General features: G+C 32.3%; 1 protein-coding gene across 2 annotated transcripts in view; it reads right to left on the bottom strand.

The window, feature by feature from the left end:
* The window catches only part of LOC145280023 (splicing factor 3B subunit 3), an 85,685-nt gene that overhangs the window by 12,107 nt on the left and 59,086 nt on the right, over positions 1-14,492 (bottom strand). For both annotated transcript variants that reach the window (XM_080131805.1, XM_080131721.1), the window contains exons 17-23: positions 14,223-14,366; positions 12,501-12,623; positions 11,011-11,165; positions 9,347-9,521; positions 6,123-6,328; positions 1,879-2,161; positions 6-218 (exon numbers count right to left, since the gene is read on the bottom strand). In XM_080131805.1, coding sequence (XP_079987931.1) covers positions 6-218; positions 1,879-2,161; positions 6,123-6,328; positions 9,347-9,521; positions 11,011-11,165; positions 12,501-12,623; positions 14,223-14,366 — 1,299 coding nt within the window. The remainder of the gene's footprint in view (positions 1-5; positions 219-1,878; positions 2,162-6,122; positions 6,329-9,346; positions 9,522-11,010; positions 11,166-12,500; positions 12,624-14,222; positions 14,367-14,492) is intronic.

Raw genomic sequence — 14,492 nt, forward strand, 5'->3', positions numbered from 1 at the left:
CTGACCACAGTGACATTTCCAAATTTGTCGGCAGTTGCAACTGTATCATAGTCAAGGAGGCAGGAACTTGTGACCCATCGTGGCGTTGTGTCATCAGCAAACACAATCAACTGATTTTCTTGACGCTTGTAACGAACAAAATTTATACTTTCTTGGATGTCTGATACAATTATCCGATGACCGAGGGTTAAAATACTCATGATAAAATTTGGAATACGCTGAAATAAAAATAATGAAAATTGGTCACATCTTTGAAAACATTATTTTTTAAGTTTAATTTGAAAATTTAGAAAACCACCCTCTCCCTTACCATATTTAAAAAGAGTTGGGAGGGGTTATCTGGCCTTGCCCAGTTGTAAAATACATTTAATATATTTTAATACTAAAAAGATGTACCTGGCATCACCCGGTATTAAATGTAACATTAAATTCATAAAAAAAAAAAAAAAAAAAATGTATAAAAATCGAATCATGGGCATGTGAGTATTGTTTTTTTCTAAATAGTTCATTTCTTGTGAGTAAAAAAAAAGATATTAGATTGAAACCAAAACCTAAAGACAGCGAGTCAAGTACGATAACTATTAGGCCAGCATGACAATCTTTAACAAGTGTTTTCAAACCTACTTATTCTTAACATAATGTGAACAATTCACACATGGACAGTCGTGAAATAGTTTACAGATAAAAAATCCAATGACCCCTCACATACCAATTTTTCAATTTTGATCCCTAAGCAGCCCTTTTTCTGGATGAAAACAGATCAAGTTTTCTGAATATCCTATATACCAAATTTCAAGTTTGTAGATCAAAAATTCATTGAGTACATAGGTTGAGAAGTGTCATCACACACACACACATTCTCACTTTTATAGATATATAGCTATGCAGATTTTGTATTAAAATTGGAATTATGTGAGTATTAATTAGAAGGAACTTTTTTTAGTATATATTAGCAAGACTTCACAAATTGGAAGTCAAAAAGAAATAAGTTTAAGATAACCAAAAGTTTTGTTTTTTTTCTGACAGAAAGTCGTTTTATTTATTTTTTAAAATTATGTTTCAACAATTGCAAAATCATTGCTCCTACTAAGAAATTTTATCAGAGTTGAATTTGAAATGCGTGTTAAGCTTTAGTAGAAAAAAATGGGGCTTGCAGGTCAGTAATAATCAAAATACGGGTGCATAATAAATTAAAACAGTATTAAAAGTATGTTACAGAAGTATAAGTCATGATTCTGGGGCCATAACTGCCACAAATCAGTGTTTATTTCTTCCATCTCACCGCAGGAAGATGCAATACAAGGTTAGAGAGGTGAGGAAAAGGAGGAACACTCTAGCCTTTTAAAAATTACTTGAGTAGCCCTGTTGACATTCCCCACTCAGGGCACCTCAAGCACTAAGTAATAAACTTACTCTACTCGAAAGACAAGAGGCAAAGCCCGAGAATGTGAATCTCTTAGGATTACTTAGAATGAATGCCTCAGCCCACCAGATAAAAGGCCACTTAAATGATCTAGTTCCTGCCAAACTGTCAAGATCGGAACCTTGATTGGCAGGTGTCTGCAATCATGGCCAAGTGGTACATGATTGCCATGAATCGATAACCATAACGTGTTCAATATAACTGCATTTATTGTCTCGGGCTGTCCATTTATTCCTGAAAAGAGTATGTCCGCTTACCCCAGAAGAAAAAGTGGATTTTTTTTTAATGTCTGTATAACAAAGGGATTTAATAATAAAAAAAATCTTTAATTTTTCGGTTTTTCCGTCTAAACAATGAATGTGAAATAAACATGAAAATAAAGACTCGCATACAACGATGGATAGAGGTAGTTTAATCAAAAGTTCAACAAAATAAAAACAAATTTTTTTGTTTACCTTATTTTCACATTTCCTGAGAAGTTTCTTTTTTCCAAAATCATAAATCCGTAAATACCGTCCAACACCAATTAGAGCTCGTCCCTGGAAAGCAGCGATAGCACCTGGCAGTTCATCAACAACAGTTTTATGTACAAATTCCAACTTTTCTCCGTTATTAGTGAGTTTATAACAATATATGAAGCCACCGCTGAGAGAACGAGGGTTCAATACTAAATCTTTGGCGGTGCCGACAAGCACATGGACGTCATCAGCAGCACAGGAAAACCTCACCAATGCAATACTAAAAAAGAATTGGAAAAAAATAAAAGTTTAATTAAATGCTGTTGATAATGGTGAAAAGATTCTTTACTTAATAATTGATGAGTCTTCATAATAGCTTAAAACATAATACAATGTGTTTCACGTATTGGCTTGTGTTGAATGGCTTTTAAGAATTGACTTCTTCAACTCTGGCCAGGTCCTTATCTCTTTCAAATCCATTGTTATCATTTCCTCATATTTTTCTGGGCCTTTCCTAAGCAGATAACTCTGCTATTTTAACTATTTTATCAAAATAATCTTACCAATGAGTAAGGAGATTGGGAAGAAAAGACGTTTAAGGCAAGCAACGACATGCAATCTTTTCTTGTAAAGGTAATAAGTTGGTAACATAAATGAATTTAACATGCGTTTTCCATCTGCAAACCAAAGAAGACTGACTGCAGCACATCTTATATAGTCACCCTCTTATTCAAGCAAGACTAGAATGGCTATATAACGCGTCAAATCTGAGCACCTTGGTTTCAGATAACAGAAAAATGCAATAAAAGTCATTTATAATCTTAATTAAAATTTTACTCAGTTTTCATTAATTTTTTATGTAAATACCTACTTTTGCAGATAGCCAGAGTTCGCACAGATTTTCATTGTTCATTTTCAAGGACTTTTCAACGCTTCCTCCAGACAAAATTAAAGTTTTCAAAACAAAATTTGGGGTTTGTTTTACAATCCACAGCAATTTGAAAAAATAGTAAAAAAATCAAATATACAACAAATAAATATATACCATAGCCAATAAAAGTTACTTTGCAATCTACTTACATTATTTTTTGGTGTTTTTAAGTAGTTTTAAATGCTCTTTATTTCATTTCAAATATTAACTTTCTTTAGTTTTTATTTCCAACCAAAATGGCTGTTATGTCCATTCCCCCCCCCCCCAGCTGACCTAATTTTTATTAGGATTTTTTTTCAGGAAGGGGAGGTGGTGCCATTGGAGAGTCCTGTCTGTGCAAGGAAAATATTTTTCCAGAGAAGGGTGGGTAATTTTATTTATGGTGGCTGCCACTACTTCTCCCCAATTAAAAATATAAAATTAAATTATAAATGAGAACAAAAATAGACAGATTTCAATCTTTATCACAAATTACCCTACGGAGTTTGTATTATAAATAGATGTAACTCTTGTATCCACAATACCAGTTTCAGAACAATGTATTTCGATTTTATTTTCAATATTTAACAAATATTTTTATTAATACTTAAAAAAATAATTTAATGGTATTTTTTTCAATTTTATTTTTAATATTTCAACACAAATTTTTACTGGACATAAAGAATACAATTTTCAAGGCCTTTTCAAGACATTTTCCATATTTTCAAGGAATAATAGAAATAAGGTCTTTTCAAGGCAAAAATAAAAATTCAAGGATGTTTCTAAATTTGTAGAACCCTGGATATCTAAGTATATCAATATCATATATTTTTTTTGTTAATTTTTTAAGAACCGTTATATTTAACCTGCACAGTTTTATATATAAGCACCAAAATAATAGTTTGTAGAGCCCATGATCATATCCATAAGCCAATTACACACCACCTGGAGAAAATCTAATGGAAAATATCTTAGCATCCACTTATTTGGCTCACATAAACAAAGTGAAATTTGTAATTTAAAAAAGTAGGAAGAGAAAAAGAAAAAGAAAGATGTAACATTATTTGGAAATAATTCTGTTCAAATCATTTAGAAACGGAATTTTCCATTTAAGCGTAGATTAAATAAAGTGAAATTGCCCATGAAAAGTTATAAAATTAAAGTAATATTTCATGACAGGAAATTGACATGAAAAAGAAGTGAAATAAACATGGGTATCAAACTGAACATGTGTACTTTTCTGGTTCTTCTACCCACCCTTATGAGGGATGGCCAGGAAAAGATTAATACTATATAGCCCAGAGTAAATAATGGAGTTGTCATTTTTTTTTAAATTACTTTAATTTTTACAGCTACAAAGAAAAAGAGAAAAAAAATTCTTTTGGTCTTTTGGTTAAAAGTAAAATACTATGAAGCCCAACTTCAACTTTTCTGTCGTTGGTCATACACATGCGGAAACAGAATATATACATGCAAACATGAAATAACATATACACAAATACACAGACATTTCCTAATAATCACCCATATATGAATATATACAGAAAACTTACACACTTCCATTGACTAAACAAGACTAAAAACACAAATCACTAAATTAATATTACTTACACAGAATACAGATCGAAGTATGTACTTACTTCGCTGTCACATATATTAAGGAATAAGTATATTAAATTCTATATTGATAAAAGTTATCTGGACTCTGTGTATATGGAACGGTCTCTACCAAACTACTCCGTCAATTTTTGGTTTACAGCCTTGAAACTTAATATATAAGGGATTTGAACCTATGAAACAAATTTGATTTAGTTTTTAGCCAGAAAAAAAAATAGCTGCTGAGGGGCTAAAATTAAAAAATTGCAACTTGGCAGGCATAAGTCAACTAAACATGTATCTTCTATGCATGCGCAAATATACATTTATATGTAAACATTATTTATAAAGTTTTGATATGCATATGAACTTAGCTCAGATGGTAACAAATAATTGCTCCTAGCTGATAGCATCCAAGTCATTTTTTTAACTTTTGAAATCATTATATAGTGGATACAATATAATAATCAATAGATGATTGTCTCTATAATAATAAATACAAAATCTGCATAAATTAAAATATCATATTTCAGCATATCTAACAACCAGGTAACGCAGGGTTGCTTATTAGTTCTGTATATACAGACATGGATAATATAATTACAAGCAAGTTTTAAAAAATAAAATTTATCCTCATTTTAAATTTCACAGTTTTTTAAAATCAACTACATATTCAATTAGATTATTTATTATAGTTAACTGGAGATTTAGTAAATCCATTTAAATTCAAATCAGTCAGTATAAAATTCAATCAATATTTACTAAACATTAATTTTATACTTGTTAATCTAAGTTTATAATAGGAATAAATTGTGAAAACTCTTTTACAAATATTTATAAAATCATATGTAATCAAAACACCAGCAACAGACAAAAAAATCTGTAAACAACACAAAAAATATGGCAATTACATGCAACAAAAACAATCACATAAGTATACATGCAAATTAACATCACCAACGGACAAGTGACACAATGAAATAAAACAGTATTTAAATTTCAACAATGGTTGTTTCGTTTTACAGTATATCAATCATTTTCAGGTTATTTAATACTGAAGCCGATCATTTTGGTAAAAACTTTTACGTTTCAATCTCTTTATATCTTTAAATATTTATTCATGGCGTTTGGTTTAGTTGTTTTGCAGAGGAAAATTCTTATTTTTGGCTTTGCAGAACATGATTGAGTTTTGCAAAGGGTTGATTGGTTGGTTGTTTTTGTTTTACGGCATATCAACCTTTTTCAGGTTATGTAATGCCGAATCTAGTTATTTTGAGGAACGATTTTTAATGGAGTGTATTTGTTTTTATGTCAGATTCTATTTAACCCATAGTTGGGACCTTAACAGGTACTACCACGCCGGGTCAGAGTGGACCTGGGAGCAATGGCAATTAAAGGGTGGCTCCACACTCCCCAAAGCCCGCAAGGTGGGGCCTCACCATCGGATATAGTTTTAGGTCATATCCAGGACCTTTTGCAAAGGGAAACGAAAAATATAACACCAATGTCTAGTGCATTTTAGGTTAGAAAGCTGATATCTTCAGACAGCCTGATTTTGAAGTACCAATTAATGATGTTGAAAATTATTAACTCTTTCTTAGCGTAAAATATTGAAGCCTTACAGACATTACCAGCAAAGAAATAGATGTTATTTATAAAGTGCTGTAAGACAGGCATAAGTACTAAAAGCAAATAAAAGAAAAATAGATTGGGAGGAAAATGGGGGCATATTTACCTGTGAGCAGCTTCATTTTGTTCTAATGCCACTTTATCTAGAGTGACCCCACTGACAGGATTGATAATACGAACGACAGAAGCCCACATTCCAGTTCCAGCTTTTGGGGCACCAAATGTGCCTTCCGGGAGATCTTCAGTCAAAAAGGAAGCAGCCATTTTCGCAGCTAATTGCTGTTCATCTTCTTGAGCAGCTTCGACCATTTCCTACAGAAAAAAAAGTTTTATCAGAATTTTTTTATTCAATAAACTTGAATCAGTTTTTTTCCATACTTGCATATTACAATTATATATTAAATATTTAAGAAAAAAAGAAATTGCTTATATATGGCATAGTCACATTAATATACCAGTTTTTATTAGATCACCAAAGTTATGCAATATTGAGCCTGGTTAGCACCAGATAGGTTACCATTTCGGAATATCAAATGGTATATGTAGGAAGATGTCAAAACCATGCAAGAATTGCAAAAACCTAGCATAATTTTCCCCAACTGGAATATACAAGCGACTGAGGATTGCTTGTGAATTTTGGTTTGGTTTTGGTTTACGGCATATCAACCCTTTTCAGGTTATTTAATGCCAAATCCACTTATTTTGGAAATAGTATTCATGTTGCATCCAGTTATTTTCTAGAAGGTTTTTATTCTTTAATCTCTTTGTATCTTCAATCACTAGTTTGCAGTGTTTGGTTTGGCTGTTTTATAGTGGATTTTAAACGTTTGTTCCCTGCCCTGCACAACATGAGTGAGTTTTGCAATGGGAGAAGGAAAGGGTAACAGTATTAATATTTTGTACATGTTAAGTTAGGAAACCAGTCAGGAAGTGGGGGCGCTAGAAAGAGAAAGGGGAAATGGGAAGAAGGAAAAGGTTGGTTGGTTGTTTTTGTTTCATGGCATATCAACCCTTTTCAGGTTATTTTAATGCTGAATCCGGTGATTTTGAAGAAAATATTTTTAATAGAATATATGTCTTTTTGCAAGGCAAGCAAAAAGAGTATATTTGTTTTTTTTAAGTCGGTTTCTATTTAACCCATAGTTGGGACCCTAGCAGGTACTACCACTCCAGGTCAGAGTGGACCTGGGAGCAATGGCAATTAAAGGGTGGCTTCACACTCCCCAGAGCCCACAAGCTGGGGCCTCAACATCGGATATAGTTTAAGATGAAGGGGGAAAAGGTGGGTTGTTTTTGGTTTTGCAGCAGTTTTACAAAAAAGAAGAAGAAAAACAAAAAGCATCAATGCAAGGTGCATTTCGTCTCGAGAAGCCAATATCTTCAGCCAGCCTGATCTGGTAGCACCAGTTGTGAATTTTATATCCTCATAAAACTTCCTCCTTTAAAGAAAATCGGTTCAACTCCCCTAGAAAAATGGATAACATCTGTGAATGGACAAACATGGACATAAGTGAATAGCTTGACCCAAGATTGTAAATCTTGGCGGACATTTAACCATGTTAATGCATATTCTGCAGCGAGTGGAGAAATAATTTTAAAAATAGAGGTTAAAAAGTGATGCTATGGGATGAAATCAACGTAGAAGAAGCAAGGACAATTTGGTCTCGAGTGTTCAGCATCAAAGTAAATGAATATCTAGTACTTGGGGTTGTTAGCATAAATCGCTTCAGTCAAGACATGAAGTCACTTGATGTAAGAAGCTAACAAAAACAAAAGATGATTATCGCAAAGACAAGAGATACCTACTGGCCTTAGTGTTGAAAGAACCAAGACTATAGACAGGAAGAAAACAGTCAGCAGGAAGAGAGTTTCACAACCTGCAGTTGTTGGAAAGAAACTGCTGGAATGGGAAGCTGTAATGCAATTAGTCATCAGAATGGTGAATTGATGGAAACAACTAAACCAACAAGTCAAACGAGTTGGAACAAATGAAGCAGGCAATTCTAAAGAATACATGTCATAATAGTATTCATAGAAAAGACTGAGACTCACAGCATCACTTTAGTTGCAGCACGTCTTGTTTGAAGTGAATTACAGAAGTAATCAAGCAAACAAAGGATGAGGAAATAAATGTATAACCGACATGTTTAGTGATGAAAATGTTTTTTTCATTCATAACACATTTTGTGTCGATGGGAAAAGAGCGGCACTCACTCATATACATTTGTCTGCATTGTGCCACTTGCTAAATAGACTATTTCTAAATTACCCTCTCTCGCTAATATGTGATTTTGTTAAACCAATCAGAGGCAGGTATATCTTTCATCCCCCTCCCCTCCTCATTATCAAACAATATAATTATTTTCAAATTTAATTTTTTAATATATGTGATATTAGACTGGAATTGTTAGCTTAAATAAGAAAACAGTATTTTCCATCAAAAGTTCAAGTTAGAACATGTGTCCTTGCTGTAATCTTATACAGACTTGAATAAGTAAACTAGACTCTAAAATTATGTCAGATAGAAACTTTCCAAAGCTACAGCATGCGCTTCATTATTGACCCTAACCATATGATCACATCAATATCGCAGTTGCAAAAACTCACTGGCATCCCATCGATATTCTCTGTAAACATATGCAAAATCTTGAGATTTTGGGGCATGTTAAGCATTCCAGCATGGGTCAATGCAAAACATACAAGCCAGTCAAAAGGTAGACACAAGATGAACGACATTTGTGAATGAACATGTAATAAGCAAACAACTTGGCCCAAAATCATAAATCTTGGAGAACACACACCCACATTAGTGCATATTCTGCAATTAGCAGAGAAATAATTTAATAGAGACTGAGAAGTGATGCCATGGGATAAAAATCAATGTGGCAGAGAAACAAGGACGATTTGATCTCTTGTGTTCAGCAAATGAACATCTAATTGTGAGGCTTTTCCAATACCCTTATGAGGTTGATCAAACAAATGCATTTTATTTAGATGTATTTGCTGTAAATTGTTTTAAAAAGTAAACTAAATCCCAGAAAAAATACTGGAGTTATTTGTTGTTCTTTTGTTTCTATTATTGCATTCACAAAAGCACAAAATAAAAAGAAAGGGAAAAAGGAAACAGTTGAGATGTTAATATTCATTTAGACAACTACTTATGTATCAATGGGGGAGATTCAATTGTTTTCTTCCAACAAAAATATTACATGCCACCTGGTGGAGATTGAAAAACTACCACACAATGCTACCCCATCCACCAGACAGGTGCGTATTACACTTAAAATGAGATTTCTTGCTAAAAATCTTTTTTAAAAAGTCAAACAATACCTCTGCCATTTGTTGCTTCCGTTGCTGCTTTGTGACATCTGTATATGCATTATGATCGGTTTCAATTGTAATGAGGTTATTTGATTCTGGGAGAATCACAAATTTTCTCGGTGTGTACTGCAGGGGCCATGATACTTGATTAAAAACAGCACCAAGCTTTTCAAGAGCTAAAATCCTGAAAGAAAGAAAATATTATGAAAAAAATATTCATCTACAAAATAAATAACTGTTCACTTCAAATATAAGAAAATAAAATATCAAGTTTACATTATCGGAGAAAATCTCATTTTTGATATTTGATAAATAATGAAAAAATTTTTTTAATTGATTGTCACAAACAGTTGTGTAAAAATAAGATTAAAACAACTTTCCATGCTAGATTAGGTTAAGCAGAAAAATAGAAATTTACATTAAAAATTAAAAGTTAGAATTAGGGCTATGTATCAAGATACTATATCATAGATAGGATTTTCGATACGATTGTGGATAGGTTTATCAAATCTTTTCTCTTTTTTATGGACTGTGAAAATGAGCATAATAATTTCCAAGTTTGAAAAGGTGCACCTGAAGAAGGTCAAAAGTTACAGTGACTGAAATGTGAAAATAATAATCGAGGTGAGAATAATAGTCCAAATAATACAAATAGAAACAATCAATCCACATCTAAAACAAGTGAAGCATACATGGTCCCCTGTGAGTGCACAGTGAACAAGGCATAAAAAAAAAATGACTAAGTTCAGCATTTGCCCCCTCCCCCATTTAGCCCCAAAGTCCTCAGGGGACGTCAAATCATGGTGAAAATGAACAAACGGTGTGGTTTTAGGCCTTAACACATGTAAATTTGAGTTCTGCACCATGCAAAAAAAAAAAAAAAGAAATGACTAAGTTCATCATTCCCCACTCCTCCTTCATTTAGCCCCAAAAGTCCCCAAAGCCCCAACATATTTAAATTTGAGTTCAGCACCATGCAAAACTGCTAAATACACATACACAGAAAATGTTGGACAAATATGGTAAAATAGTCCCAACTATGGAGTGTTTTTATTAGCCCCTGAGGCACACACCCAAGAGTTATCGCAAAGTATAGACAAACAAAATTATAGAGAAATCAGTTAGTTAACTTTTCAGAAAGTTTTATAAAAATCCAAGGCACCAATTTTTTTTTAATAATCACAAAAGTGTCAATTTCAGCCATTTTAACCCGAAAGACACCCCTAGGGGATAACCGGAGTTTTCCCGGAAAATCTGTTCTGTTACTTTTTTTACTCATATCATGTTTAATGCGTGTGCAAAATTTCAACAAATTCCAAGGCATAGTTATTGAGAAAAGTGTGGACAGATGAATGGACGAACGTACAAGGGTGAATTTATAGGTCCACCCTCCTTTTTTCGGGAGACCAAAATTTCATTTTTATTTTATTTTGAAACAATACATTTAGAAATAGATAAAGATTGAAAGTTTTGATGATCAACCACATTAGATTGGCAATCCAATAATCTCATTTTCTTTTTCAACGGATGTGAAACATGTTATACATAAGTCAATATTTCTTTCTCTAATTTGTTAATAAAAAAATTCTGCATTCCAAATTAAATAGAAGATTGCTGCTATCTAAAATGCAAGGTTACATCTTACAACTTGCCATAAAATACTTGCAATTTACCTGAGAGTATTTGTTGAAATAGCGACAATTCCTTCAGGACATTGCTCGGAAGCAAAACCTGAAGCATATTCCAGCGTTTCATAAGAAAGTGGAGTAAGATGGAATCGGTTTTGATATGTATAACTCAACCATGATCGACTTGACATGGCTAACACCTGAAATAAAAACACAAACATTAGGTTAGAAATAAAAACAATTACAGCAAATTGTTAATCATTGAAACCAAAATATTGTACAATGTTGAAAAAGATATCACCCATAGACTTAGTATTCATTTTACCACTGTTTTTTTTTTTATAGATATTTATAAAAATAAACAGTTTTCAACTAATTATATATGTAATCATACCCATTTATCTATTTTTTTTTTTTTTTTTTTTTTTTGCATACTGGAATTAGGGTTTTCTCATATCCATAAATTTAGTCAATCATCTTGGATATTGAATATTTTCCTGATATTTTTTGGATCATTCAATTTATTATTAACTTACTTTTTGAACATTTTTTTGTTTATTACTCACGTTCATCCCTTACAAGGTATATCACCACCTGGATGTAAGGGGCTACTATTTGGGACCATGCCTAGGAAAGATTAACAAAATGTTGGTTTACATTAAATTTGAATTTCTGCATATCAGTACAGCCAGGGAAGCAAGTAGCAGGATGGAATTCCAAAGTCTAACTATTCTAGAGAAGAAGCTATTAGAGTAGAAAGCATTCTGGCATTTAGGGATCTCAACAGTGAAGTGGTGTGATTTTGTTGCTAAGCAGGATTATCAGAGATATGTTTGTCAAGTGCAATGAGTTTATCAAAGCACATTCCATTAAAATATTTATAAAACAGGCTTAGAGATGCAAAATTGCGATGATGGGACAGGGGTTGGAGCTTAGTTGACAAAGTGGGACCATTTACACTTTGGATTACAGATTGTTCCATTTGAACCTTACGGAGTATACCTCATGTGTTTGATTCTTTAATTTTTCTTTAATTCCATTTTAATTTAGAAAAAGTTGGGATTTTTTAAAAATATATTTTTGAATTTATGCTCGCCATCATTCAATTTTAATTTTCATCATTTTTATTATTCATTTATAATTATATGTATAAAAAATATTTAAAAAAAAAATTATTATTGCATGTGGTGCAGGGCAGGGAACAAAGTAGCTCAATCTAATCAAGGTGAACACAATTGTAACAACAACAAACACTTGGCATAGCAAATTCAGCCAAATTTTATGAAATTCTGACAAATAGTTTTTGTACAGTTAAGTTATTAATATTATTATAATTTTTTTAACTCATCTGACATACAAAAGGTGCTACATAGAAAATTTAGTACAATTCTTCCCAGTAGTTTTGGATTTTATAAGTGACAATTACAGAGAAAATACTCAATCATAAGATATTGTATTCATAAATATCAAAACACACAATCATAAGATATTGCATTCATAAATATCAAAGTGATTTTCTAAGCGTTAATACTTACAGCTTCAGATCCTTGCATAGAAATTCTAAAAAGTTTCACAGGACGAGAACCCAAATATCTTGTCCGTGTGTCGGATAAATCTCCGGTGACCGTATCTAATACTGTACGTAGTAATACTCCATTCTAAAAAAAGAAAAATAATAACCATTAAAAAAGGAATTTACTAATAAAAATTTCAATTATTAACCTTTTTTTTAACAAATAAAATATGACTAAAAACGTTTTTTATATATCTATGCATACACATGTGCAGCATTTAATAAGCAATACCTCTTACCCACTTCCAATTATTTGATTTGTCTGAAATTTTGCAATTAGAAAATGTGCAATGATTTATATCTCTATAGGTTATGTGACAAATTACAACTCAGAATTAATTATGGTGTCTGATTAACAGATATTAGAACTGAGCCCTGATCTTCCTCACTTCCCAGCTATAAAGTTGTTTTTCAAAGAAAAGCATTTTCCAGATGATTCAGCCATAATTTCTACAATCACACATTGTGGTTGAAAGACCCACCTTAAAAAATGGTCTTCAGAGCTGCATTAAATGATAAGAGAAATGTGTAACTCTGGATGGTTCCTATGTAAAGCAAGACCAATAACTGTGGCAAGGTCTGTTGCTTTACTGCTTGGAGAAGTGGGTCAGGGCTATTGAACGTGTATATATATAGTGCACTACAACCTCATGTTTGCATTATTGTTAAAATAGTTAACATTATATAAACGATGACTTCTATTATGCAATTATCAGCTGCAATTTGATATTGACAACATTAGTTTCTGTAGTGAAATGTTGCTGACATTTCACATACAACAGTATTTTTCAACTGGTCACACATTTGATATGGACCAGGCTTAATTTTGGCAATCCAACAAGAACTAATGAGTTAATACATGTCATTTAAACGTTTTTATTTTTAGGATGATCGTCATGAAACTTGACATTTTTTAATAAGATCTCATTTGTACAAATAATAATATGGGACAAACTATGTTAGTCATCATCAAAAGCAGACATTTTGAAAGATTTAAAAAAAGAAAATAATGCATGTGTGAAAAAAAGTGTCTAAACGTTATGGAAAAAATGATATGAAATAAATATCAGTACATGGATGTACATTAGTGAACTTTTGAGATGAGGATTGATAATTTATATTATTTGGATTATTGTTCTTATCTCGAGTTTTATTTTTCTGACTTTCTTCAGCCTTAATTTCCAAAGAAAGTCACATCATGGTTGAAGGACGAAGCTTGTCTAACTTGGGAATCTGCATGGAATGTTAAACAGAGCCTTTTATTTAATCCAGGGGGTAGCATGCTCTTGTTTTGTCAGCCATGACCTAGTAGAAATCCGAAGTAATTCACAATTGTATTCTGAGTATCACCTGCACTCAGGATTAAACCTTCAACTTCCAGAAGAGTGTCACTTACAACTGAATTTTGTCAAGTACTTTAATTACAACCAGTGGCAAAATGAGCATTTGGTTGTCATAATAATCCAAATAATAAGGATGTCCCACAAGTACTGTTAAAGAGTTATGTTCCTTTCACTGTAAATTTTTTAACATATTTAAAAATAGATTTAAACAACAGGTAATCATTTCACATGTTGGCAAGCAGATTTGGAATACAAATATCAATTGTAGCCAATCAATTGATTTCAAGCAGCAGAAGATGTTAAGAGTTAAAAATGATAAAAAATGTGAGGGTGAAAGTTACCTGCAAACCAATGTTTAAGAAAAGTCCACTTTGGGAGCCACCTTCCCCAGTCTCCTCAATCGCTTCTGATCCACCCATTTCAACAATGCATAACGCTTCTGGGGGAGCAGGCAAAGCCTGCATACTCAATGGCGACAGACAGTCCTGAAATAGAATATAGAAATTACTGGAAAAATATTTTCACAAAGAAGCAAAATTCCATGCATGAATAAAGAATGAAATATGTGTCTATTGTTAACACTGATTTATAATAAATATTCAGATGATTGT

Source organism: Euprymna scolopes, chromosome 1, assembly GCF_053919585.1.
Source record: "Euprymna scolopes isolate OS-2025 chromosome 1, ASM5391958v1, whole genome shotgun sequence".
In the NCBI taxonomy this organism is placed as follows: domain Eukaryota; kingdom Metazoa; phylum Mollusca; class Cephalopoda; order Sepiida; family Sepiolidae; genus Euprymna; species Euprymna scolopes.